General features: G+C 36.8%; 1 protein-coding gene and 1 long non-coding RNA gene across 3 annotated transcripts in view; both read right to left on the bottom strand.

The window, feature by feature from the left end:
* Positions 1–16004, bottom strand: part of LOC124093174 (steroid transmembrane transporter SLC22A24-like) — a 33727-nt gene extending 17723 nt beyond the window's left edge. The window contains exons 1-5 of one of the 2 annotated variants that reach the window (XM_046445460.2): positions 15345–16004; positions 14416–14519; positions 7741–7895; positions 7473–7641; positions 5614–5737 (exon numbers count right to left, since the gene is read on the bottom strand). In XM_046445460.2, coding sequence (XP_046301416.1) covers positions 5614–5737; positions 7473–7641; positions 7741–7895; positions 14416–14519; positions 15345–15746 — 954 coding nt within the window. In that variant the 5' untranslated portion in view covers positions 15747–16004. The remainder of the gene's footprint in view (positions 1–5613; positions 5738–7472; positions 7642–7740; positions 7896–14415; positions 14520–15344) is intronic. The other variant, XM_046445459.2, reaches the window with a different exon arrangement.
* Positions 16005–22375: 6371 nt separating this feature from the next.
* LOC131424204 (uncharacterized) lies at positions 22376–26301 on the bottom strand. The gene is made up of 2 exons (XR_009226871.1): positions 24010–26301; positions 22376–23314 (listed from the first exon to the last, which is right to left on the bottom strand). It is a non-coding gene; the product is annotated as an uncharacterized LOC131424204 (long non-coding RNA).
* Between the last annotated feature and the right edge of the window lie 590 nt (positions 26302–26891).

Genomic DNA, 26891 nt, shown 5'->3' with positions numbered 1-26891 from the left:
CCTTATCCAATAACTGAAGAATACAAGCATATTAGAATCATGTTTCCTTGCTTCAAGGCAGAGGAATTCTCATGGGCAATCCTAGTTCCAGTGTTTCTTGCAAGATCTCCTGGGTCCTCTGTTAGAACTGCATTATACTCTGACACTTATTTCTGCCTAATTCCATTTTTTTCCTCACAGATAATGTTTTGAAAGAAAACCTCAATAAACCTTCTGCACACAAATCTCAGATTTTTCAGTTTCTAGGAAAGCAGATCTATAATACTTGTAATTGTATAGTAGTAGTCAAATAAATTAATGCTATAATAATAATCGAGAACTAGATTATCCAATGGATATCCCATAGTGGTGTTAGCTGGTGCATGCAGTTGTAATTCAGGTATTAAAATTTTCACTGGTGGTAAACTGGGATGGGTTGGTTATGATCCCAGAATTTCAAAAGTTTTAAAAAAGGAATAATTGTTAGGACTTTAGAATGTATCTCTAGAGTATGCTGATATTTAGAACTCTTGTAAAGTACTACAAATGCATTTTTAAAAGACAATGGAAGACTAGTAGTAATTGACTACCAATCTAAAGTGGAATGTGAAAATCAGAAGATGTATATAAAGATCAGAGTATAAGGATACCCTCATCTTCCACAGGTAGAGGGCAGAAAAATCTGAAGTCCAAGTCCCAGGACTCAATTTTAAAAATATTGTCAATAAAACTTGAAGATAGGAACCTTTTGTTGTTTCTTTGTGAAAGGACCTGGCCTTAATTGAGAAATAGGACTTACTTGGGGATGGTTATACCTGAGTTGAGGCATTTGATCCTTTTGAATCCTTACATTCCCTTCTACTACTTGGCATGAAAAAATATTGACCCCTCCTCCCTGCTAAAATCTAGTGCTACTGTCTGGTTTAAAGATAGTGCAGAGGTTTATGATTGCAAGAAAATGCATAATTTCCCTGTCATAATTTATTACTATTTTCCTCCTACCAGACGTAGAAAAGAAAAATATACTCTGTTTGGGAGATGTGCCTGTATGCTCAAAGTGCTCCAGTAGTAAGCTAAAACCATCAGCTTGAGAGCACATATGGGGAATAATTTTTTGATTTCAAAATTTTATTGGTGCAAATATCAATTATACAAAATAGTGGGTTTCATTGTTGCTGATTCCTATATGCACATAACATAATTCGGTTAATTTCTTTTTCAAGTAACACCCCATTAAATTCTATTTTGTCCCCCTGATAATTTTCTTTACTCTGACAGTATTATTCAACTTTCATGAGATTCTCATTTTTTCCTTTTTTCTATCCAGCTTCCACATATGAGAGAAAACATATGACCTTGAATTTATGAGTCTGGATTATTTCACTTAACATAATGATCTCACATTCCATCTATTTTTTGGCAAATGATAAAATTTCATTCTTCTTTATGGCTGAATACAACACTGTTGTTTATAAATATAGCACTGTATTTATCCCTTAATCTGTTGATGAACACCTGCTCCATAAGTTGGCTCTTGTGATTTGTGCTGCCATAGACATTTGTGTGAATGGATCTCTAGAGTATGATGATATTAAGTCTTTTGGATAAATACTGAATTACTCACTTTTATACCTGTCATATGGTGGTTCTATTTCTAGTTTTAAGGAATCTCTATTCTGATTTCCATAGTGACTGTAGTAATTTACATTCTTACAGAGTTCAAATATCAGAGTTCCAATCCTCCAGCATCTTCACCAGCATTTACTGTAATTTTTCTTAATACAACTCTGTTGTATAATTCTAAATCAGATATTGTGATATATCCAGTGATATATTTTCTTTGTTAAAAATTGTTTTGGCTATTATGGGTCTTCTGTCTTTCCATTTGAATTCTAGGACTCCTTTTCTTTTTTTTTTTTACATCTGTGAAGAGTGTTGTTGATATGTTGATGGGTATTGCATTGAATGTGTAGATCATGTTGGGTCATATGGTGACTTAATCAATATTAACTCTACCTATGAAAGAAAAGATTCTAAGATTAAGGTGGTCACCTAGATATTAGATAGAAACACTGCACCTGATAGAAAAAAAAATGTAGGCACAACACTCCATGTTGGCTTAGGAACAGAATTCTTTAACAAAATTCCTAAAGTACAAGAAGTAAAATAAAAAACCAACAGACTGGTTGGTATAAAACTAAAAAGCTTATTTCTAGAAGAGGAAACAATCAAGAGTATGAAGAAAGAGCTTTCAGAATGGGAGAAGATTTTTGCTACCCACACATCAGATAGGGGATTAATTTCCAAGATATAAAAAGAACTCAAAAAGCTTAACAACAATACCACCACCACCACCACTACAATAATCACCTTCACCCAAAACCAGTGAATAAATGGGACAAAAAACTAAAAAGACACATATCAAAAAAAGAAATAGGAATGGCCAACAAATATATGAAAAAAAGGTTCAATATCTGTAGAAATTAGAGAAATGCATGTTAAAACTACAATGGGATTTCATCTCATTTCAGTCTGAATAGCAATTATCAAGAATATAAGGAACAATAAGTGTTAATGAGGACGTAGGGAAAAGGAAACACTCATACATTGCTGGTGGGACTGCAAAATAGTGCAACCACTCTGGAAAGTGGTATGAAGATTCCTCAAAAATTGGAATGGAAACACCAGTTATTCCACTCCTCAGTATATAGCCAAAGGATTTAAAATCAGCATACTATAGTGATGCAGCTACATCAATGTTAACAGAACAATTCACAATAGCAGACTTATGGAACAAAACTAGATGCCTATCAAGAGATGAATGGATAAAGAAACTGTGGCATATATACCATACCCAATGGAATATAAATCAGCTATAAAACGAATGAATTTATGATATTTTCCAGAAAATGAATGGATATGGAGACTAACATGCTAAGGGAAATAAACCAATCCCAAAAGACGAAAGGTTAGATTTTTATCTGTTACATGAATGTTAACACAAAATAAGGTGGGAGGAGGAGAAGAATAGAAGTTCAGTGGATTAGACAAAGAGGAATGAAGGGATGGGAGGGGGATAGAAATAGAAAAGACAGTGGAATGAATCTGGCATTATCTCATATGTTCACATATGTATAGAACACAGTGAAACTCACAATTGTGTACATCTGCAAGACTGAGATCCTAATTAGAAAGAGAGAAAAACCATGCTTGTATAAATATACCAAAGTAAATTCTACTGTCTTGCATAATTAAAACAGAACTAATAAAAGAAAAAGAAAAATGATCAAGATGGTCAGAGTATAAACTTGAATAAAGGGAGAGTTTGTTTTTCATATGGAAATAATTGTTCACAGCTTTGAATGACAGCCTGAACAGAATAATAACTACCAATGAGATAGAAGAAGTAATGAAAAGTCTTCAAACAAAGAATAGCCCAGAGTCAGATGGATTCTTATCTGAATTCTACCAGAATTTCAAAGAAGAAATAATGCTAATGGTCCTCAAATTATTCCACAAAATAGAAAGGGATGGAACACTTCCAAATTTATTCTATAAAGCCACTATCATCCTCATACTACAACCAGATAAAGACACATCAAGGAAAGAAAACTACAGGCCAATTACCCTGATGAACTAAGATGAAAAAATTCTTAATAAAATATTAGCTAATCATATTCAATCATATATTGAGAAGATTTACACACCAATACCAAGTTGATTTTTATGCCAATCTTGCAAGGATGTCTTAACATTCACGAATCAATACGTAATTAGCATATACATCACCTCCTGTACAATGTTTCTCAAGATTTCAGGGGGATCAGATCTCAAACAAACAATAGAACTTCTGAGATAATTAGATGTGTTTTCTTTCAGCCATTTCAGGCACCCAAAGCTGAGAAGGGTTTATATCAAAGATATTTGTTAGAGAATTAAAATTTTTTGTAAACTCCAAGAAATTTCATAGGGGCTCCACAATGTTTTTGAGAAATATTTGTCACAATAAACATTTCCAACTTGACTGAAGGGAACAGAAATAGTATCAAATGAGAAAGGCTCCCCAAAATGCTACACTGATAAGCTAACTTAAAACACCTTTTAGATGAAAATATGTTTATGCATTTTATGAGAGGGAAGAAATTTGGAAGTTGGAGCCAAGGGACAAGAGGTTGTGAGAGCCAAATTGCTTCAATTTTCCAAACCTTTAAACCTACTCACAAAATTTCTAAACTTTGCCTTTCTTGATTTCATAATTGCTATATACTCTGTATCTCAAATCTCCTTTTTGAATAGGAATGTCTCCAGTATTTATTCTAAACTTATATCATCAGTATATGTTGGATATATTTCAGACATGTGTTTTGTCTCTTTAGTTTCGTGGATTTACAAATACAGGTTCTATGATTAGAGAACAACACATAAGTAGTCTGATCCACATTTGGATCTCATTGAAGTGTTTTGGTTCTGGGGGTCAGGGTGTAGCTCAGTGTTAGAGTGCTCTTCTATCAAGAGTGAAGTCTTTAGTTCAAATGATGGCAATTAAAAAATATTCTGGACTTCAAGAACATGCTATAAAAATAAGACTTTTGGGGAAATTGAGAATGTGTCAATTTATTTAGTGAGTCAGAAGGATAGAATAATTTTGTAGCCATAGAATCTATCCTTTGTGTTTTCCTTTATTAACAATTTCTAGTCTAGGGCATTTGCTCTCTTTCAGGGTTAATGTGGGGAAGTCTATTAGTTGTCCCTCCACCAAGCAGTTTGTGTGATGCCTGAAGTGCTTTTTAGCTTCCTTTTTATCAGTTAACCCCCAATACTTTTTGGTCCATTAAAGCTGTGTTCTCTCAAAAATTCTTTTCACGTGACTTGTCATATCACTCTTTTTGTAATTGTCTCTTAATTTTTGTCCCAAATTAAAATGTAAGTTCCTTAAAGGCAGAGAATCTGATTTATTTGCTTATTAATATATATTAACCTGCTGGCACACAGTAGATGCGTAAGTATTTTTAAATGTGTTAATGAGAGTAATTTTTGAATAAGCCACATCAGAATTTGGCTCCCATGAGGAGGGAACTTCAGGGAGAAAAAAAGGAAAAAAAGATTTGTCCAAAGATTTTTCACAGAGGTGCAATTTTATTACTCTCTAGTGAGAACAATGTTAAATGTCAAAAGAAGTAGGAAAGGACTTTTATATATTTTACTGTCATGTTTATATTGTGTAGAAGAGTATGTGATTCATTTGTTGCACAATAAATATTTGTTGAATTGATAAATAAATGGACAGAATTAAAAATAATTTTAATGCTATCCTTTTCATGGTCAATTACTCTTTGTCTTACTAGCTTTCTGATTTTCTTTAAAAGGGACCATGATTTATTTAAGTAGTGAGAAATGAATTAGGGTACAATTTGTGTACTTACATGAATGAATTGCAACATGTATGTCCAAATACCTGATACATTTGTTCAAGGTCCCCTCTCTATAATGAATCAATGAAGAACCAGGACGAGATGTAAGAGCTCATTCAGCATTCTCATTCAGACCCTTTAGTCACCCCCAGAGACCCAGGAACATAGCCTAGTGTGATTATGAGTTCATGTCATTTCATCCCAGGTCCCCCTTCCAGATCACCTCTATGGTCAGGGTCTCTTCAGCATTCTTTTTTCCATTTATGTGTGCAACTCTTCTAAGTTCCTTTACACCCTTTTCTAGCTGATTTCTGACAATCAGCCACCGGAAGGACTCCACCAGCTTCCTGATTAAAGAAGACAAGAAAGGTACAGTAAATATTCAACTATTTAATTTCCATACAACCTTGAGATTCATTTGCCTTTCCATTTATACATACTTTATTATTGTGGCAGTGTAATTTCTAACCAAATCTTCCTTTTCCACTGGACTTGTCTTCCACTAAGATGAGGGACATGTCTGTCCATTAATGTGTGAAAATAATTATAGAGATCAGTAAACAAGGATCAAATGGTATAAATCATCCATTTGCATTCCAATTTTTTTGATATATAATTTTTATCTATAATTCACATATCATAATGTTTTTGTAGGACCAAAGTCAGTGAACATCATACTCAATGGTGAAAGACTAAAAGATTTTTCTCAGAGATCAGAAATAAGGCAAGCATGCCCACTTTCACCACTTATTTTCAACATAGAACTAAAAATTATAGATGGATTAATTAGGCAAGAAAAAGAAATAAAAGGCATCTATATGAAAAAGGAGAAAGTAAAATTATCTGTTTGCAGATGATATGGTCTTCCATGTAAAAAATCCTGAAGATTCCAGAAAAAAAGATATTTTAGCTAATGAATAGAAAATGCAGCCAAATAGCATAATACAAAGTCAACATAGAAGGTCAGTTGTATTCATATACACTATTAATGAACAATGTGAAAAGATAATTACAATTGTTGGTTGGTCTTTAAATCACAGTGGCAAAAAAACGGAATAAAATAACATTTATCATTGGTAGGACTGCAAATTGGTAAAATCACTTTGGAAAGCAGTTTGGAGATTTCTCAAAAGACCAGGAATGGGACCACCACATGACTCAGCTGTTCCAGACTTAGGAAATTTATGCCAAAACCCCCAAGTCAGTATACTCTAGTGATACATGAATTTCAATGTTTGTAGGAGTGCAATTCACAATAGCCAAGTTATAAAACCATTGTTAGTGTCCATCAACAGATGAACAGATAAAGAAAATATGGTATATACACACATAGAGTTTTATGCAGCCATAAAGAAGAATGAAATTATGTTATTTGCTGGTAAATAAATGGAACTGAAAAGCATAATGCTAAGTGAAATAAGCCAGACTCAGAAATCCAAAGATTGAATGTTTTCTTTCATAGGTGAAAGGTAAAGAGAAAAAAAGGGAAAAATAAAAGGAGCTCATGAGAATAGAAGGGAGAACAGTATAGCAGAGTAAGACAGGCAAGAATGAGAGATGCCAAGGAGAGATGCTGGGCATTGAAATCAACCAAAGTGTGCTATGTCCATGTATATACAAATCACAATGAGCTCCATGTTTATATATGATCATACTGCACCAATTAAAAAAATAAACATGTAGAAGAGATACCATAAGGAAGACAATCAGAGGGAGTGAGAGGGTAGGCAAAAGGGAGGTAAGGGAAAATAAGACATAGGAAATTATATTATGTGCATTTATGAGTATGTCACAATGAACTCCACTATTATGTATTATTATGCTGCACTCATAAAAGTATAATAAAATGTTTAATTTTTTGTATTACAATTATTTCATGACAATTTTCTGCCTATTATACAAAAATGGTGATGCATAGTGCCAACCACCATTCAAATTGCCATCCTATTTCCTCTCTTGCACCTTGGATGGCACAAGGGGTGTTAATAGGGACCAATATTGGAACCAAAAACATACCCAGTGACATAGCTCTTCTGTTATCACCTTGGCCTCTCTTGTAAATAACATGGAGATTGTTCATACCTGGAAGGCAAGAGGAGGACAAGCAAGGGTACAGACACAGCCAGATGTAGTGTGTGCCAGCTTCTAATGGCAAAAGCCAGTCCTCCAAGGAACATCTGCCCAATACTGTAGGAAGACATCATCAGGACTATTCCTACAGACTTCCTTTTGGATGTTGTCCATTCTGACACTGGAATAAAATATGTACATAATTGTCATTCCAGGCAAAGGGTAATTTCACAGTCAATTCAGGCATGGAGAAAATGAAAGTCTTAAATTATTGACTTACTGAGACAAAAAGCATTTATCATAATAGTCATGACACTCAACCCAGCCCAGAAGCGTAATATGCAGTAAATGAGGAAGGTGGGGGCGAAGGCTGCCGCGGTGTCAACGATGCCCAGCTGGAGTAAGCACCACAGGTAGACCACCTTCCGCCCAAACCTAAGAAAGATCGGAACAGGTAAGCTTATTTCAGAACAAAAGTAATATGTGAAAAACAAGAAAAGATAAAATAACTTGAGATTTAGGGTAAAATGTTTAACAAGTAGGACGTTGTACTTGTGGTCTAGCGGAATTATAATACTAGTCAACAATGAAAATCACAGATGTAAGCATCCCTGCTAATCTTAGAATGATGTCAGAATGCACAGAAAAGCACATGGCATAAGAGGATCTTGATGCCACGTGGAACCATATCAAGAGGAGGAAATAGGGGAGGTCATAACAAATGTTTGTTTTAAAAACGTTAATTTAGGAAAGTGGATTTGTGTGTCATGTTCAGAGTGCTGAGGAGTGAAATCAAGAGATCCATAGTTGGATGTTTGCAATCTTTAGGTAAATGCTGAAGGATTTGAAAGGAAGTGTGGGAAGACAATACATCAAAGTTGCAGATAGATGACATAATCAATACTCTGGGCCATGTCAGTGTTCAAAGGCTTTGGGAAGTGTTTTTCAGAAGATGACCTGGCAACTGTTCCCTTTAGCACAAGAACTCATAGGAGGTCCACAGAGGAGAGACAGAGAATAAGAAGCAGAAGGACATATCACACAAAAAAGAACAGGGAAATATTTGTGTCATGGAGCTCCAGGGAAGGGTCTCATTCTGGAGTTAACTTGGACAAAGTTCCACGAGCTGATACAAAGTTTTCAGAAATGTTAATTTTTATGGTTTAGATGTGGTGTCTTCCAAAATCTCACATGTGAAACAATGCAAGAAGGCTTGGAGAAGAAATGACTAATTAAACTAATCAGTGAGTTAATCCATGGTGGGATTAACTGAGTGGTAAATGGAGGCAGGTGGAGTGTGGCTGGAGGAAGTGGTTTATTGGAGTCACAGTTATGATGAATATATTTGCATCTGGTGACAGCAGTCTCTCTCTGCTTCCTGGTTGCCATGAGAGATGCTTCCCTCTGCCACACTCTTCCACCATCATATTCTGCCTTGCCTCCAGCTTCAAGGAATGGAGCTGTCTTTCCATGGTCTAAGGACCTCTAAAACGGTGAGCTCTCAAATAAACTTTTCTTCCTCTACAGTTGTTCTGATTGGGTCCTTTACTCCCAGCAGTGAAAAAGCTGACTAGGACATTACTATCTGGATAAAATTTTAGTTTTGAACATTTTCCCTGTAACTTTTGTTACTTTAGCAGACTAAGTCATTAAAAGTCTTATGAATTATGTTACCTTCTGTAACAAAATGTAGGTTCTTGCCACATACATTGTGTTACTAAACTTGAATGAGAGAATTTAAGATAGAACTGTCTTTTTATGAGCCATGATTGAGGATGAAACAATCTCTGGAAAATTGAGAAATGAAAATAAAATCAGTACAACAAATGAATTCTTGTGATAATGGTTACAGAGCTTGAGTGGAAGGGATGGTCAGTTAGAGGACAGGATCTTTTAAAAGAGATACTCTGTTGGTGGCTACATGGCTTTATACTTTTGCCAAAACCCCTAAAACCATGTAACACCAAGATTGTGTCCTGTTGTAAACCATGGGCTTTAGTCAATACCATATAAATATTGGTCTATCACATATAATAACCTCATTACACTAATGTAGGTTGCTAAGAATATGTGAGGTTGTTTGTGGGAGGGGGTGTGGTGAGCCGTGTTTGTAGACCCGTTGCCGCCATTAGAATACGGCGCTGGTCTGCATTGTGGATCTTGGTAAACAACTCCTTATTTGGGAGAGTTGGCGTGCTGTCCCTCAACACCCTATGAGAAAACCCCGCGTGGCAGCTTTGGATTGGACTTGAGTAAGCTTTATTAGGCTATGCATGGGCGCTCGGCGAGGGGTCACTAGAAGATGATACATGAAACAAGGCCTGAATAAACTGCTGTAAGAAGAATCCTGTGTCGTGTTTTCCTTTGCCGGTGAGGGGTCGCTACAAGGGGGTATTGGGAACTCTCTGTACTTTGGACACAATATTTCTGTAAACCTAAAACTGATGCAAAATTTTAAAGCTCATTGCCAGGCATGGTGGTGAATCAGGAGGCTGAGGTAGAATCAGAAGTTAAAGGTCAGCCTCACCTGAGGAAAACCCTGTTTCAATAGATAGGTGTGGTTTTAGGGATGCCTTGGGAATCAAAGAAACAAACACTGGAAAATATAATAGGGAAAAGTGTTGGGAGCTTATCATGAGGAGCTCTGGGTTACTTTGAAACAAAAGACTACATACATGAAAATATAAGTAGACCTAAAAGAACTTAGCGTTGAATGATAAATGTAATAAGGAGATTAGAGAAAAAGATACATCTTATATAGATTTGAAAACTATCATACTCAAAAACATCACATATTTCATAGCATGTAGAAAGAGAAATAGTAAGCATGTGAGACATTTCTCTGTTGTTATAGATGGGAATGGAGATTAATGGGAATTCATGGACATGAATGGGAATACACAAGGAAAAGGATCTTTGCTGAAACCAATAAGAACATTGTAAATGAGAAGAATGACATTATCCTCGAGTAAAAGGAAGACAACACCTGTTCAGTTACAGTGAAGTAGAATGGTGCACATGGTGTTATTGCTTTAGGCCGGTTTAAACTATTTTGTATCACTGTGCTTACTGATTTTTTTTTCCTATCCTCACTCCTCTAACTATAAAAATATTTGTATGATAGCAAATTTCAAGATATTCACAGCCTTGAACTTTTCTATGGCCCAAATGTATGTGTACAACTAGATACCTGAATCTCCATATATATGTCCATTATGGTTTAGATGTGAACAGATGTGAGCTGTTCCCAAAAAGTTGATGTGTGTGAGACAACTCAAGAAAGTTCAGAGGCGAAGTGATTGGATTATGAGAATATTAACCAATTGGTGCATAAATCCAGTTGAATGGATTAACTGAGTGGTAACTATAGTTGAGTAGCATGTGGCTAGAAGAGGTAGGTCACTGGTGGTATGCCTTTTTATAGTTTGTCTTGATAAGGAGAGTTTCTCTCTCTCTCTCTCTCTCTCTCTCTCTCTCTCTCTCTCTCTCTCTTTCTCTCTCCACCCCTTTTGTGCCATGTTCCTGGCTAATACTTTCCTCCACCATATTTTTTACCATGATACTTCAAGGAATAGAGTCAGGCACCTATGCACTGAGACTTCTGAAATTGTGAGCCCCAAGATAAACATTTATCCTCTAAATTTGATTTTGTTGGCTCTTTTAGTCACAGTACGAAAAAAGCGGACGGACACAATGCAAAATAGCTCCCACTCAGCAAGTCCAAAACAGATTTCTTGATTTTCTCCACCAACATTTCTCCACTTCTCTAATTCTCTTCCATCTTCTATAGTGGCATTAAGTCTAGAGTTTAGTCAATTTTTCAGGCCAGAAGCTTATATCCTCTTTGATACTTCCATTTCTCTTACTAACAGCTCTACAATAGTGGAAAATAATCTTTATCTCCAGAAGGTCTTGATGTCTCTACTTCTAAAACATTCCCCAAATCTAGCTCCATCTTTCCATCTCCATGATATCTACTTCTTTTAGACTCCTATCATCTTTACTCTGGGCTACTTCAATAGGCTGACAGATGTTCTTTGTTACCACTCAGTGCAGAAATAAGGCATTTAAAAGGCAAAGTTATAAAATTCCCATTTGTGGGGACAAGTGCATGGAGTACTGCATACATGGCATAAATTAAGGGCATCTGAGTAGCAGGCCACTCCCCTCGTGCTAGGCATGTGAGTGGTAGACTGCTTACCCTGTAAGCACAGCTCTGGGTGTGAGGCCATGGGTGTGAGGCCTGTGCTTGCTCCACGGCCCACTCCTCAACTGTTTGCTGCAAGGACAGTTATCAGAAATTGCATTGGTATCTACCTGTAATCTGCTTAGCTATTGCCCTAGTATAAATACGTGGTAACTGTGCAATAAAATCAGACCTGCTTCCTGCTTGGCCTCCGGAGAACTTGTTTAGGGACTCCACAGCCACACACTCCTATACCCTGTTTTGTGGACCTCCTTGCTGGACAAGAGAGAGCCCACACACCCATTAAATTTAAAGGCTGGAAATTGCCACAAGAATAACTTGGATAGAGGTACCACTAAATAGGGAATCAGGGAAGAAACTTTTCAGAAGGTAAGAAGATTTGAATCTGAGAACCTAGAAGTTGGGCTGAACAGTGTACAGGGAAAAGCATTATAGGCAGAATAAATAGAAAATGCAAATGCCACGTGGTAGAATCCAGCTAGATGTTCTGAAGACTATCAGAGAATGGAGAAGTGGGTAGATAAGGTGAGGAAGGGAGGCTGGGGCCATACGACAGAATGGCAAGACTTGATAAGAAACTCAAGAGTTTTATTCTATGTATGACAGAAAATCACTGGCTATTTCCTGGGTAAGAAAGGCAGAAAATTTTCAAGCTTGAGAAGACACTGGTCAACATAGTGTGTGGATGAAATATGGATTATTAATGCATGTCAAATGCTAGCTGCAAATGTGAGCTACACATACTCTAAAGTGTTCTAAGAGACTGGGTGGTTATTTGTCAGAAATGCAGAGGTCCCTTCATTTGATAGGGGGGTTGAACTCCATAACTTCTGGTACTAGAAGCAGGGAGAGGTGAGGGGGAGTAGAAGGAAGTTGAATAATTGACACCAAAGCCCAAATGTATGGCATTAATTAATTCTAAGTTCTACAGCAAAGCAGGCAACTATAGTTCACATAAACTATAGTATATTTTATGAATCACTAGAAGAGAGGAGCTTCAAAGCTGCAAACCAATATAATCATAAAGAGACAGAAATGCTTATTACCCAGATTTTATTGGTATATAAGGTATACATAAAATGAAATATCACATAGTATTTCATAATACAATTATTATGTGTTTATAGACATTTTTAAATGTTTAAGGTGATGGAAATATTAACCACATTGTCGTGGTAATTACACACTGTTTGTATGTATTTAATGTATATAAATACACCAAATTAATGTACTCCATAAATTTGTGAAATAAAATAATTACTAAAGTAATTTTCTATACTGCTTTCCATTATTTACTACTTTAGATCTGAAAGGGCCATCTTACAAATCTCTGTCATGAGTATTGAAGTTAATCTTTTTACGACTGATCTCCTAGCTGCTACTATTGCCTTCTATCAAATTATACTCCTAATTCAATAGTCACATCTCTACCATTGTTACATCCCTTATTAAGCATTTCATTTACAAGTTTAATTATTCTCACAAGACCACTCTATTTAACCAGTTCTAAATCAATAGAACATCAGTCTCATAAAGAAGTTGTTCTCAGACATTCTTCTGGACACCATTCTCAACAAAGATATCTAAGATCATGAATTTTAATACCATATATTAGCCTGTATGCTTTGATCTTCATAGAACTTGAAATCATGTATTATGCAGTCCTGGGTTATGTAATATTGCCCCTGTTATTGCATGTGGCAGTAGTTTGTTCTTTCTTGTGGCTCAATAGAAATTTATATGAATATAATACATTTTTATTCTGCTATTTATGGATAGTAACCTGAATCTATGCTCAAAGAAAACTTACTTATTCATATTTTTCATTTAACTGTTTTGATAATTCATTCTCCAGTACAAATTGGTAGTATAGAGACCTGAAAACTAGAGGGAAATGAATTCTCTGATCTAGAAATCCATACAGGCATCATTTATTTGTTGTATGCTCAAAGTCACAATTTTGAACTGAGAATACTAGATGGCTTTCAGAATCAGCACTCCCATCAGTGTTCTTGTAGGAGACATGCGTGGATGAGAGCCATGGTTGACTGCCTTCTGTAGCTCTGCCAGGGTGCTAGAAGCCACAAACTTCTCACCTCCAAGTTTCATCCTTCTAACTTCTTAATAATTAACTTTTCTGGTTACAAATGTTACCTATTAAAGTCATTTCACAAGGACCAGCATCCAGGTTACAGGTCCAGTGACTTACCATCCCATCAGGGCCACAGTGCTACTCAATCCTCAGATTCAGATTTTATAATGTTGATTACCTCTGTATGTGTGCCTACACTGCATGTGTGAAATGATGACCAGTATAAAAGTATCTATGCTCATTTATCTTACAGGGTCTAGGTGGTTCAGAATATTGCCAAGACCAGGAACATACTTTTAAACATGCAAGTGCCTTCTCCCTGAAATCTCCTTTCCTTGCCTTTGTTGAACTAACTGTTACTCATACACCTCACATTCTGGATTTGCTCTGCAAATTGCTCCCTGAAACTAATATGATTGACATACCCTTTTCTGTCCTCCTTAATGCAGAACAATGAATTTTTCACAACAAGTTTTAACTTCCAGTGTATATGTATTAAGTGCTAATACATAGTTTCCTGGAGTCAGAAAGTGAGTCCAATACACAGTTCAGTGCAAAACACAGAGAACTCGTCAAGATTTCTTAAATAAAGAAATAAGTATGTACTGAATACTTAATTTTACCAACAGTCCAAAAGAAAATGAGGTGACACTCACCTGTCTGAAAGAAGGCTATATATCAGACTTCCCAACAGTGACCCAGTCATAAACAGAGTTTGAACCACTGATTTTAATGACTGGGATTCACAAACCAGGTCCCACTGGAGGGAAATAAAAAAGCACAGTGGAGTTTTAGAACGTTTGGAGCCTTTGAAATCTTTGCAGTCAGTGAAAACAGAGTGCAAACTCCCATATATGATCTCTGCTTTGTGGATCCTGCCCGATCTCCAGCTTCACCTACAGTCACTCTCCCCTGGTCGCCCCTCCTCCACTTATTTTAGCCCTTCAAGTACACTTGCCTCTCTCTTGCCTCATAACCTTCCAATATTCTGCACCTTTTTTCTGCATGACTTTATTCATTTTTACCTTCAGGTCACCAACTCTCTTTATTCCATTAACTTATACAGATTCTTTAGCTACTACAATTAAAACATATAAAAACACAGTTACCAAAAATTTTAAAACTATAACTTTTTTTCTCATCATGTAAGTGGTATAAGGACCCTGCCTTTGACTTTTCTTAGCAGTCCATACTTCAACTACGACAATATCTCTCATCCTTGGCCACACATTGAATCACTTAAAGGACATCAAAAACACTAGTGTTTGGATTCTATGCCCAGAGATTCTGATTTATTTGCTCTCAGGGTCAGTTTTTCAGCACTGAGAACCACTGACTTAGTATAACATTTGATCACTTTTAAAATTAAAGATATTTCTCACTAGATTAAATGATAATTATAGGTATATGTTTTGTTTGTTCAGTTCATTAACTCCAATACTGTACATTCTCCACAGCATCAAAGAGTAAGTAGATAAGCAATTTCTACCTGCAGAAGGACTAAATGTATAAAGCAAGCTTCTTCTTGGTATTACCTCCAAACTCTTTGATCATACAAACAGTATATTTGGATGAGGCACCTTACCTCAGTTATGATGGTGGAGGGGAAGTAGCTTCTGTCATACACCCATCCATCCACACAGGGCTCTGTGTCTGGCTCAGTTTTGTTGGCGACAGTTTCATTCAGGTGAAGAAGATGCCACTGGGGATGGATGAAGCGATGACACTTCTCTGGTTTTAGGTTTGAGTCCAGGGGAATGGAGATCCTCAGGAGGGCATCTTGGCTGAGAGTTCTGGTGACATTACCAGAGACAGTGTCATTGTCCAGAATCTGGACCCAGCAGCGATGATCAGGAATTGCAGCAGTGAAGTTCTCCAGTACAATATGTGGGTATGTTAGGAGGTTGATGACACAAAAGAGAACTAGCTGAAAGATTTGGAATCTCCCCAGGCCTCCAGCTTGATCCAGGAGCTCATCAAAAGACATTTAGGCTGAACAGGGGATCACCTGAAGGAATCACTTTATGAAGGTAAATTCAGAAGGAGAAAATGCTTTCTTTTCCAAGACCTATAATGTGTTGATCCTCATTCAACTTTCCCCTTGTTGGGCTGTGACTCACTGCTGCAGAATAATGGGTTTAGACAGGCAGATAGTTTCAATAAAGTTACAGAAATATTTGACAAAGAGACTTCTACTTGCTGGCAACTGAACGCTGCTTAAAAGACTACTCTGTGAATGATTCTGATCTTTGAGCTTTCTGAGAAGTCAACAGTGGACTTTCAGCGGGTGTAATGTCCACATGACCCGAAATATACCTTTCAATGATCTGTCCTTTTTAGAAAAGGAATGTTGGAATCTCAAAAGTAAAAAGCTTTCTGATATTACTGTGTAAAGAATAGAGCATGGCTTTTCTTAGTTAGGACTGTCTTTTCACTAGAAGTTACTGATAAATATTCTTGGTTAAAATAATGGAAAGAGGGATATTGAATGTAAATGCTGACTATTGGTAACTGAAATTATGTTTCAGTTTAAATAGTGACTGATTTTAAAGTTTTTGAAATATGGAAACAAATATAATGGACAGAGAGGAAGAAAACAGAACTTTTATGCCATAGTTTATTTTATCAGATTTATTAATTTATTCAAATAGCATTTTGGCCTTTTATATCAATATATTTGCGTACTTAATTACAAATTTGGAAATAGTATATGAGTTTGCTGTTATAAGGTCTTATGTTCTGGTTAGTGAGAGATAGACACATAAACTATTTCACAGAAAATGTTTAATTATTCCTTGGTAGAACGGGACAGGAGAGTCATCCCTCTAGAAGTAGAACTTTGAACTTGTGAAGAAGAATTCCTGAGACAATAAATGATTAAAAGGACAGTTTCTGAACAAGAGAGTACATAATTATAAGTAACTAATTATATAAAAAGGTTTGACATAACTATATTTGCAGGATATTCCAAAGAACATGCAGGGTAATAATGAAAGAAGTTGGACTGGTTGAACAAAACCAAAACAAGCAACCAAACAGAATATCTGGAATTAATTATGCAAACTAGAGGTTTTTATTCTTTAACTTTAAATCCATCACCTGTGCAACATCTTAAAATGCAGATTTCTGTCCAGGATGCACAAATTTTTACAGGAAAAGACTTTTTGAGAATTTAAATGAAATGTTTTTAAGTCATACATAAAAGCATTAAAATGTGCATATTTTGGGTACCCTTTTATGTTTTGACACATTATACATTGTGTAGTATTTTAATATGGCCAAACATCTGTTTCCTTAAACATTTACCATTTATTTAATTTAAAATATTTTTAGGCCCAGCGGCCCACCTGCGTGGTAGACAGACCACCCCAACTGGAGGAGGAGCCCAGCCTCCTGCCTGCAGGGTAGGCACACCAGATGACCTGGAGAAGGGGCCCAGCAGCCCTCCTGCACAGTACTCAGAACACCCCAACTGGAGGAGGGGCCTAGCTGCGGCCTGCGAGGTAGGCAGACCATGCGACCCGGAGAAGGGGCCCAGTGGCCCACCTGCATGGTAGTCAGACCACCCCAACTGGAGGAGGAGCCCAGCCTCCTGCCTGAAGGGTAGGCACACCAGACGACCTGAAGAAGGGGCCCAGTGGCCTGCCTGCACCATAGATAGACCATCCCAACTGGAGGAGGAGCCCAGCCCCCAGCCCGCGCGGTAGGCAGACCAAGCAGCCCGGAGAGGGGGCACAGCCACCTGCCCGCCTGGTAGACAGACCACCCCAACTGGAGGAGGGGCCCAGCAGCCCGCCTGTGCAGTAGACAGACCACCCCAACTGGAGGAGGGAAATGGATGGCATTAGAGCAGATTATGCTAAGTGAAGCTAGCCAATCCCTAAAAAACAAATGCCAAATTTCTTCTTTGATATAAGGAGAGCAACTAAGAACAGAGCAGGGAGGAAGAGCATGAGAAGAGGATTAACATTAAAGGAGAGATGGAAGACGAGAGATGGAAGGGAAAGGGAGAGAGAAAGGGAATTGCATGGAAATGCAATTTGTTATACAAAATTTGTTATACAAAATTACATATAAGAGAAAGGGAGAGAAATGAATTACAGTAGATGGGGTAGAGAGAGAAGATGGGAGGGGAGGGGAGCGGGGGGGGGGATAATAGAGGATAGGAAAGGCAACAGAACACAACAGACACTAGTATGGCAGTATGTAAAAAAGTGGATGTGTAACCAATGTGATTTTGCAATCTGTATATGGGGTAAAAATGGGAGTTCATAACCCACTTGAATCAAATATATGAAATATGATATGTCAAGAGCTTTGTAATGTTTTTAACAACTAATAATAAAAATTTTAAAAATATATTTTTAGTTGTGATGGACACAATACTTTATGTTTATGTAGATTTTTTAAATGTGGTGCTGGGCATCAACCCCAGTGCCTCACACTTGCTAGACATGTGCTCTACCACTAAGCCAGAGCTCCAGCCCTTTAATTTCTTTCATGGTGAAAACTATCAAAATTATTATTATAACTTTTAAAAATGTACTGCACATTATTGTGAGCTATAGTCTCCCCACTGTAAAATAGCACACCAATATTTTATGCTCCCATCCAACTGTCATTTTGTACACATTGATCAAACTTTTGCCATCTGTCCACTATATTCTCCCAACCTTTTGGCAACATCATTATACTCTGAATTTCTAAGATTCTACACTTTTATGATATGCAATACTTGAGCCTGTTTTATTTCACTTGACATATAGACCTCCAAATCCATGCATGTTGTTGCAAATGACAGGATTTTGTTTCTGTTTTTCATTCCACTAGCTTCTAGGCTCTTTCATTTTAAAAATTCAAATTTTTAAGTGCCTTATACTTATACATTGTAGTGGAGTTTATTGTGACATATTCATACATGCATGAAATGTAATTTGCTCCATTTCAATCCCCATTACTCCACATTCCATTGCCTCCCCTCCTCCACCTTTCAACTCCTCCTCCTTCTCATTCTTCTTTATGAATATATATGTATACATATGAATAAATATTTTCTTTATATATTCATTCATCTATGAAGTCCTAGCTTGTTTCCACTTCTTAGCTATTGTGAATAGGGCTGCAATGAACATCAGCACACAGGTATCTTTTTCCACACTGACTTCATGTTCTTTGGGTATATTCTCAGTAGTAGAATTACTGGATCATATGGCTTCTCTTTTCAATTTAAAAAAAAATTGTTTTTATTAGTGCATTATACTTACATATAATAGTGGAATTCATTTTCACAGAACCATAGATGCATAGAAAATAATTTGCTCCTTTTCAGTCCCTACTACCACTTCTTTTCTTTTCTTCCACTGTCCTGTATTCCCCTTCCTTTGTTCTACTGGTCTTTCTTTGATTAATTTATTGTTTTTAATGGATGTTTTATAGGTATACATAAAAGAAAACTCTACTGTGTTGTATTAAATTTTTTTTTGCGGGGGGGTACTGAGGATTGGATCCAGAGGTATTTAAACACTGAGCCACATTTCCAGACCTTTTTAAAATATTTTATTTAGAGACAGAGTCTCACTGAGTTGGCTTTGGACACTCAATACTTTTTCTTCAGCTTCCTGAGTTTCTGGGATTAAAGGGGTGTGCCACCATGCTCAGCCACTGTGTTGTATTCAAATTTAGATACATAGAATAATGTGGTCCATTTTATTCCACAGTCTCGTACTTTTTCTCTCTTTTCCTTTCCCTTCTATCCTTTTATACTACTCCACTCTCTTGCATTTTATTTTCAAGTAACTGCCCTCCACCTATCTTTTTCTCTTATTTTGCTTTAGCTTCTGCATGTGAAGGAAAATATTCAACCTTTGACATTATGAGTCTAACTTATTTCACTTAGTGTTATGTTCTCCAATTCAATTCATTTCCCAGCAAATGCCATTATCTTAGTCTTCTTCATGGTTGAGTAAAACTCCATTGTGTATATATGGCATATCCTATTTTTTCATTCATTTATTAATGAGTATCTGGGCTGGGCCCATAACTTGGTTATTAGTGAATGGCACTGCTATAAATATTGATGTGATGTTCCTATTTCACTGTAATGGCCTTATTTATTTATTTATTTATTTATGTTTCATGTCCAACAAGAAACAGGATAGCTGGGTCATAGGGTTGATCCATTCCTGGGCTTTGAAGAAATCTACAAACTACATTCCAAAGTGGTTGTACTAGTTTTCAATGCCACCAAAATTTTTGAGTGTACCATTCTTGCCAGCATTTATTATTCTTTGCATTCTCCATGATTGACATTCTAAATTGAGTGAGATAAAGTCTCAGTAGTACTTTGATGTCCATTTCCGTGATTGCTAGAGATATTGAGTATTTTTTTCATGTATTTGTTGATTTTTATATTTTTTCTTTTGAGAAATATCTGGTTAGTTCTTCTGCCCACTTGTTGACTGTGTTTTTTCCTTTTTGTTAAGTATTTTCAGTTTTTTATATATTCTGGACATTAATCCCTCTATGAGGAGTAGCTGGTAAAGATTTCTGTAGGCTTTCTTTTCATTCACTTAATTGTTCCCTTTATTGTGCATAAGATTTTTAATTTGATGCCATCCCACTTATTCATTCTTGGATTTTTTTGAGCTTTAGGGTTTTGCTAAGGAAGTTGGTGCCTGCTCCAATACATTGGAGTGGTGACTTTATGTTTTCCTCCAACAGTTGCATTTTCTAGTCTAATTCCTAGGTATCAGATCCACTTTGAGTTGACTTTTGTCAGGGTGAAAAACAAGCATCTGCTTTCATTCTTGTACATATGAATATACAGTTTTCATTAGCAACATTTGTTCAAAAGATCATCATTTCTCCAATCTATGTTTTTAGCACCTTTTTGAGTATCAGATTGCTATATATCTATGCAGTTTTGTCTTTATATCTTCTATTCTGTTCTATTGATGTTTTAGTTACTTTTTTTGCTGCTGTGAATAAAAGACTTGACAAGATCAATTGTAGAAGAGGAAAAGTTTATTTAGGACTCATAGTTTTAGAAGTCTCAATCCATAGATAGCAAGGTCTGGTTCTCAGGGCTCCATGTGAAGCAGAACATCATGGTGAAAGAGTGTTATGGAGGGAAGCAGTTCACATGATAATCAGTAAGCAGAGAGAGACTCCACTTGCCAGGCAAAATATATACCCCAAAGGCATACCCCCAATGACCCACCTACTCAAGCCACACCCTACCTGTTTCCATTTTCACTCAGATAGTCACTTCAGGGGATTAACCCACTAACTGGGTTGAGGCTCTCATACCTTAGTCATTTTTCCTCTAAACATGCTTGCATTGTCTTACACACAAGCTTCTGGGGGACAACTAATATTTAAACAATAACATTTCACACATGTCCCACAAAAGCTCATGTTCATCTCATTATGGAAAATACATTTAGTCCATTTCCAAGAGTTCCCATAGGCTGAACAGTTCAAGCTGCCCAAAAGTTTATATTAAAAAAATATCCTCTGAGACTCAGGGTAAGCTCATATCATGAGCTCCTGTAAAAATTCAAAAGCAATGTACATGCATCCAAAATATAAATGTACAGGGAGTTCAGGAAGTCTAAATCCAGCTAGGAAAACAAGTCCTGTAATTCCACATCTGGAATTTGGTGCACATATCATGATGTTCTGTCCAAAGGGCTTGTTTAACTCCAATCTGTGGCCTTCTTGATTGTAGCCCACGTGGCCTTTCTGTTGATTTGACTCACCTTGGTTGCTGCAGTCTTTCTCAATGGATGTTCCATGGTACTAGAATTTCTTATTCTGGAGGGTTGCCACTGCAGCTTTTGTTTCTTCCTAACATCTTTATGCATTGCCCTCCTTGCTTGCAGGAACTATGATGCTGCTGCACTTTTTCTGGACTCCCACACCTTAATTTGAAATCTCGATGAAGGCTTCCCTGACCTCCACACTCCACCATGTTACATTCCTGCAGAACTAGGTGGTTGACAGCAAGGTCTGCCACCAACTTGAACATTAGCTAAGCCTCCAAGGACCCTGGCTGTGGCAGCCTCTGAGTGTTTGGGTATATTACTCTGTAGAAAAAAACTCCTAGTTCCCTTTCTGCAAGAAGGGGTCCCCACTGGTCTCTTCTCAAGAGAATTTTTGCTTTGACTTTCTTGAGTCTGAGATGGATATGATCTTGCCATTTTCTGAGATGCTCTATAGCCATCTTTCTTATTGTCTCTGGGAAAAACTTTTAGCATTTTAGTTAGGTAATGTGTTTCTCAACTGCAACTTCTATAGACTCAGTTTTACTCCCACCTTTCAAGTCAAAGTTTTTCAAATCTTTCTGCTCTGCTTTCTTCTCTTGATTATCACAATAAATGTGGTTAACAGCCACCAGCAACATGTATGCCACTGCTGAAATTCTATGCTTTCTAGATACTTCTTTCACCAGAACTTTTAAATCAGCCTCACAGACTTTGGGCAAAATACAGACAATTTCTCAGACAGGACATAACACAAATTGTCTCTACTACAAATTCCAATATGGTTCTCTTTCTCTGAACCTGTAAGGGTTCCGCGAAACGTCGGAGAAAGAGACCACCAAGTGACCACTCATGCAATTGGCAGAAGGGGATTTATTGAACCAGCATGCTGGGGTTCCGTGCCCACTCAAGAAGGGAAAGCAGCCCAGAGCCCCGAGCAGGGGCTGAGCACTGCTTAAGTACACTTTTTGGGGAGGGCGGAGGGCTTTGTATACATCAGAACAAATCATCATGAGGCACGGGAAAATTGAACAACAACTCCTAAACATGATTAGTTCATTCATTGGCAGGAACAGGTCAGGCTGGAGTGACAGGTCATTCCTAAGGAGGGGGTTACATTTAAACTGATTGGTCCAGGCCCTGCAATGCCTATGTGCGACCACACAGAGCCTTTATTAAACAACCAAATAGTCAGGGGAAATATTTACTGGGCAGTTCCAAGCATTGTCTTAACAGCTACAGAAATTTCAGGTTTTGCAGGTAGCATAGGAACCTAACAATACCTAATCCTTTACATTTTAACTCAGACCTTGCAGCTTAGAAACTTTACAACACCCGGTCTTTTACCCTTTAACTTTTACGCTTTAACTTCAATTTCTTTTACCCTTACATTCCCCACTCCTTTTTCTGACTACTTTTAATCTTAAAAGTAATGCATCACAATTATTGAAGGGTTTCACATTTCATGAGTTGTTTTGCGTTCCCTGGAATCATTTTCAGCATGGCCTCCATTTTAGATTCCACTCAATATTAGACCCCAATTTATCTAACTACACTGACTACCTAAATTAAAATCTGGCTTCATTTCCCCCTCTAATTTGGGAACTCCATACTGCTGTAAGGAAGGGGGGGGGGCGAAGAGAATCTTTCTGGCTTCTTCAGGCTGAAAAGGGACGGTGTGGGGCAAGCAGTTTGGAGTCCCCCTTTAAAAATATCGGGTCTATCGAGTGGTCCATGATAAAAGTCCAATTGAGAAGTATTAGGCTTGAGGGCCATTCGAGTGATAGGTGGTCTATAAGAGAAACAAGAATTCATTAATTTACTGGAACCATATTGATGCAACAATAAATGTCACAGCACAGGAATATGACAATGAGTATAATGGCCAAGACAGAGACTAACAATGTTTTCCACCAGGAAGTACCAAGAACCAGAAGCTAAGATATTGTTTCCACGACAAAGTTGCTGAGGACATGGCTTCTATCTAAGCATGTAAATCTTTAAGGATATTTGTCACCTTGCCAGAAATGTCAGGGATGTAAACACAACAACTAACATTTAGGTTTACAGATGTCCTTTTTACTAGTATGACCTATGTCTAATAGAGAAACCTTTAATTTTGCTACTTAGGGCTGGATAACCATCCTAGCAAACACCAAGCCTACCTGTGTAGGTTAGGAATATCTGTGGGCCTTAAACTAAAAACTACTCTGGCAGTTCCTTTTAGTAGTTATCAGGCATTCCTGTCTGAGAATCTCTTTTGTAGCCTCTAGTTTACTTATTTTTGGAAGTTACATTTAACTATTATTATCATTTAAAATGTCCAGGAACAGCTGTGCTTTGGCTTTAACTATCTTTGCTAAGTGTTTAAGATGAAGCAAGTCAAACTGACTTTTGTTCTTATCTATTGTCAACAGACAGCTGAGTTTCCCTGGGAGTCCTCGGGGAACTTCATAGCAGCTTCTCAGTTCTGCTAGTGCCATTTACCTTAGGATGGGTCCAGGCCTTGCTTGACCATGTGGCTTCCCTCGGAAGCATCAGGGATGTTTCCCCTTTTCTGATGACCCTTCTCTTCAAAGCAAATGCACCGATTGGCTTTCTGTCCTCCACTGGTCTCATTAATCTCCCTGCTCAGGAGGTTATGTGGCCTAGAGTTGCAGAGCCCTTTGGAGAAGTCCCCTATTCCCTGATTCAGACTGACTCAGAGGGCAAGAGCCAAATTTTTAATTTTAAAACTTAATCTTAAACATCCAGCAAATAAGTTAACAGCCTTCTATTAAGAGCACTGGGCTTTAATGTCTATCTCTCTATCCTGTAGGTGATAACTCCTTATCTTATGTTGACCCAGGTTGTGTTCTTAAAGCAATACCACTTTAAAACATTAACAGGCAATCCTTAAACCATCTATAAGCAAAATACAAAACAAAACTAACTAGGGTAAAAACATATTTAGCTTACATAATGGCTACCTTGAATTCTGGCAGAGTTATACATCATAATTCCCTATTTGAGATCCTAGTAATTTTGGCAAAAACCTACTTTTGGACACAACTTTAACTGTACTGAAATCTGGCTTACTTCTTTCATAGCCACTTTCACATGTAGTGAGATGGGACAGAGCCTTATCTCAAGTAAGGCAGGGCTCTTTATAAATCTCAAGTACTATAGTTCTGAAGCTGATCATTTTACAAAGTTTACATAAATTGTTGTTCAAGTTTACATGAACATTAGCTAACACAACATAATATCACACCTAAAACATGAATTAAAGGCTGAAAGCTTTTAACCTTTTATAGAAAAGTAGCAAAGTACTTTGGTGTTTTACAATAAAACCTTTACACAGATTAGGCTCTCATTAACTTAAAAATACATTTAAATTGTATCTCAGTGTAAAAAGTAACATGTATCTTATTGATAACAAGTCCAATCGTAGAACACAAATGATATAAACAAATCTCCAACATGTTTTTTTCTTTTAAGCCTAAAATTACCATACAACTTTAGAACACCAGCTTCATACAATGTTCTTTTGAAGCTTCTACTTTACAGACTTGTATACCTGGAAGATATGAACACATTAGTAGCACCATAATTATATTGATGTTTTTATATTAACCAAGGTTAGCTTTTAAAGTAACAAGATTACAATATTGAAAAATAACAGCTGTTGTTTAACCATAGTTGTATAATCTTTAATTTCTTTAAGATTATTTGCTCAAAAACTTACACACATAACCAACTTACACAAACCTTTTTTATCACTTACTTAAACCTTCTTAATTACTTAATCACATAGACTCTCTTATCCAGAAACACATTTTCCCTCTATTAAATCCATACCTAAAACGTTCTAGTTTTTCTTTTCCATCTGATAACCTCCTTCTGTTCACACTTTAAAACAATATCTGTAAATTTCTGAATTTAAGCAGATTATTTTATAGACATCAACTGTTTACCCAATTTTATAGACATATCTGTTTACCCAATGTAAATTGAACCATTTGAACCACGTGAATCAAAGATATTTGGATCCATTTCTAAATTTTTTAATGAGCGCTCCTCATCTGTCAATTGTCATATCACTGCAGGATATATGGACATACACACATCCAGACATACTGACATACAACACATAACACAAGTGTAACACCCTTGTAGCTTTTTCAGGTGAAATCTCCATTGCAATGTTTAAAAACTCCACAGTTGATCAGAAATAGAACTGATCAGAAAACATTAACCTGTCTGTGGGATTAAAATCATGAGCTCCAAAAAAAATACAGAATCTAAGAAAAAGCAAGAGTCCTAAAAAAAGATGACTGGCCAGTAATTAATAAATACCATATAATTTACTTTTTGGTTGGGGTCTAGTTTGAGTTCAGGTAAAAAGACACTTTAACTCTTTTTTTCCTTGGGCCTGAAATCTGTCTCCTGCTGAGTGTTCCAGGCTTCTTCTATTTGCATATCAGCTTAAGTCCTGGCTGAGGTTTGGGAGGAACTGGGAAAACTGTAATTCTGAGCAGAAACCTCATGTCTAAGGCATTTTAGCTATAAGTCATAATTTCCAGGTTTAAGATGCAATTCTCAAAATTTTATATCCTTATATCTCTTTACATTAGAAACACTTGCTCACACAAAACTGAAAATAGGATCTTTTTCTGATAATATAAAGGCCACCATCAGAGGAAATTCCCTCAGGATCATTAAGCTGCTTCCTTTGTTCTGAAGTTCCTAAAGTAGTATTAAGTTCTACCATGTATATCAAAAATCAAGCCTTAAAAATTCCCAAGACTGTTGCTAATTAATGTCATTTCAATAAGCCAGACCAAAGTTTTAATTTAGCACCCTTTTTTTTTCCTGAATCTTACACACTGAGGGGAACAGATATCATATCATAATTTATTATCTTCGCCCAAGTTAATACACTGGAATACCTAGTGAAATTTTCTCAGGCTACCCAGTTCAAAATTGAAACTTTTTAATTTTTTTATCCTAAGTATTTAAGTTTTCTAGCATGAACTATCTGAAATCAAACTAAACAATTGCTTAAACCCAACTTTTAACTGCAAGATAGTGCAATGCTTTAGAAACCCATTCAGATACCAAATTGTTACAATAAAAAAATTATCTTTTAGATACACATTTAGCCAAGATCATCCCCAAGAAACAATCTATAACATCAACACATTACTGTATTTATTGTTCCCTTAGTTAAGCAAACAGAGGTGGGGTAAACCCTAAAGTGCAGGTAAGGAAGGAGGAAACTCCCCAAAGCAAAATGGCTTTGGCAGCTGCTGGGAGCCCCTTAGTTCCACCTTTTACTTATAGGATTACTTCCTCTGGCTTGGTTTGACCCCAGGCACTAGGCATTT

The sequence above is a fragment of the Marmota monax genome, unplaced genomic scaffold, assembly GCF_021218885.2.
Source record: "Marmota monax isolate L192 unplaced genomic scaffold, Marmota_monax_Labrador192_F-V1.1 WCK01_AAM20220418_F8-fsc00038, whole genome shotgun sequence".
NCBI lineage: Eukaryota > Metazoa > Chordata > Mammalia > Rodentia > Sciuridae > Marmota > Marmota monax.
Note: the sequence above shows the minus strand (reverse complement) of the source record. Positions and strands in the feature narration are given on the sequence as shown.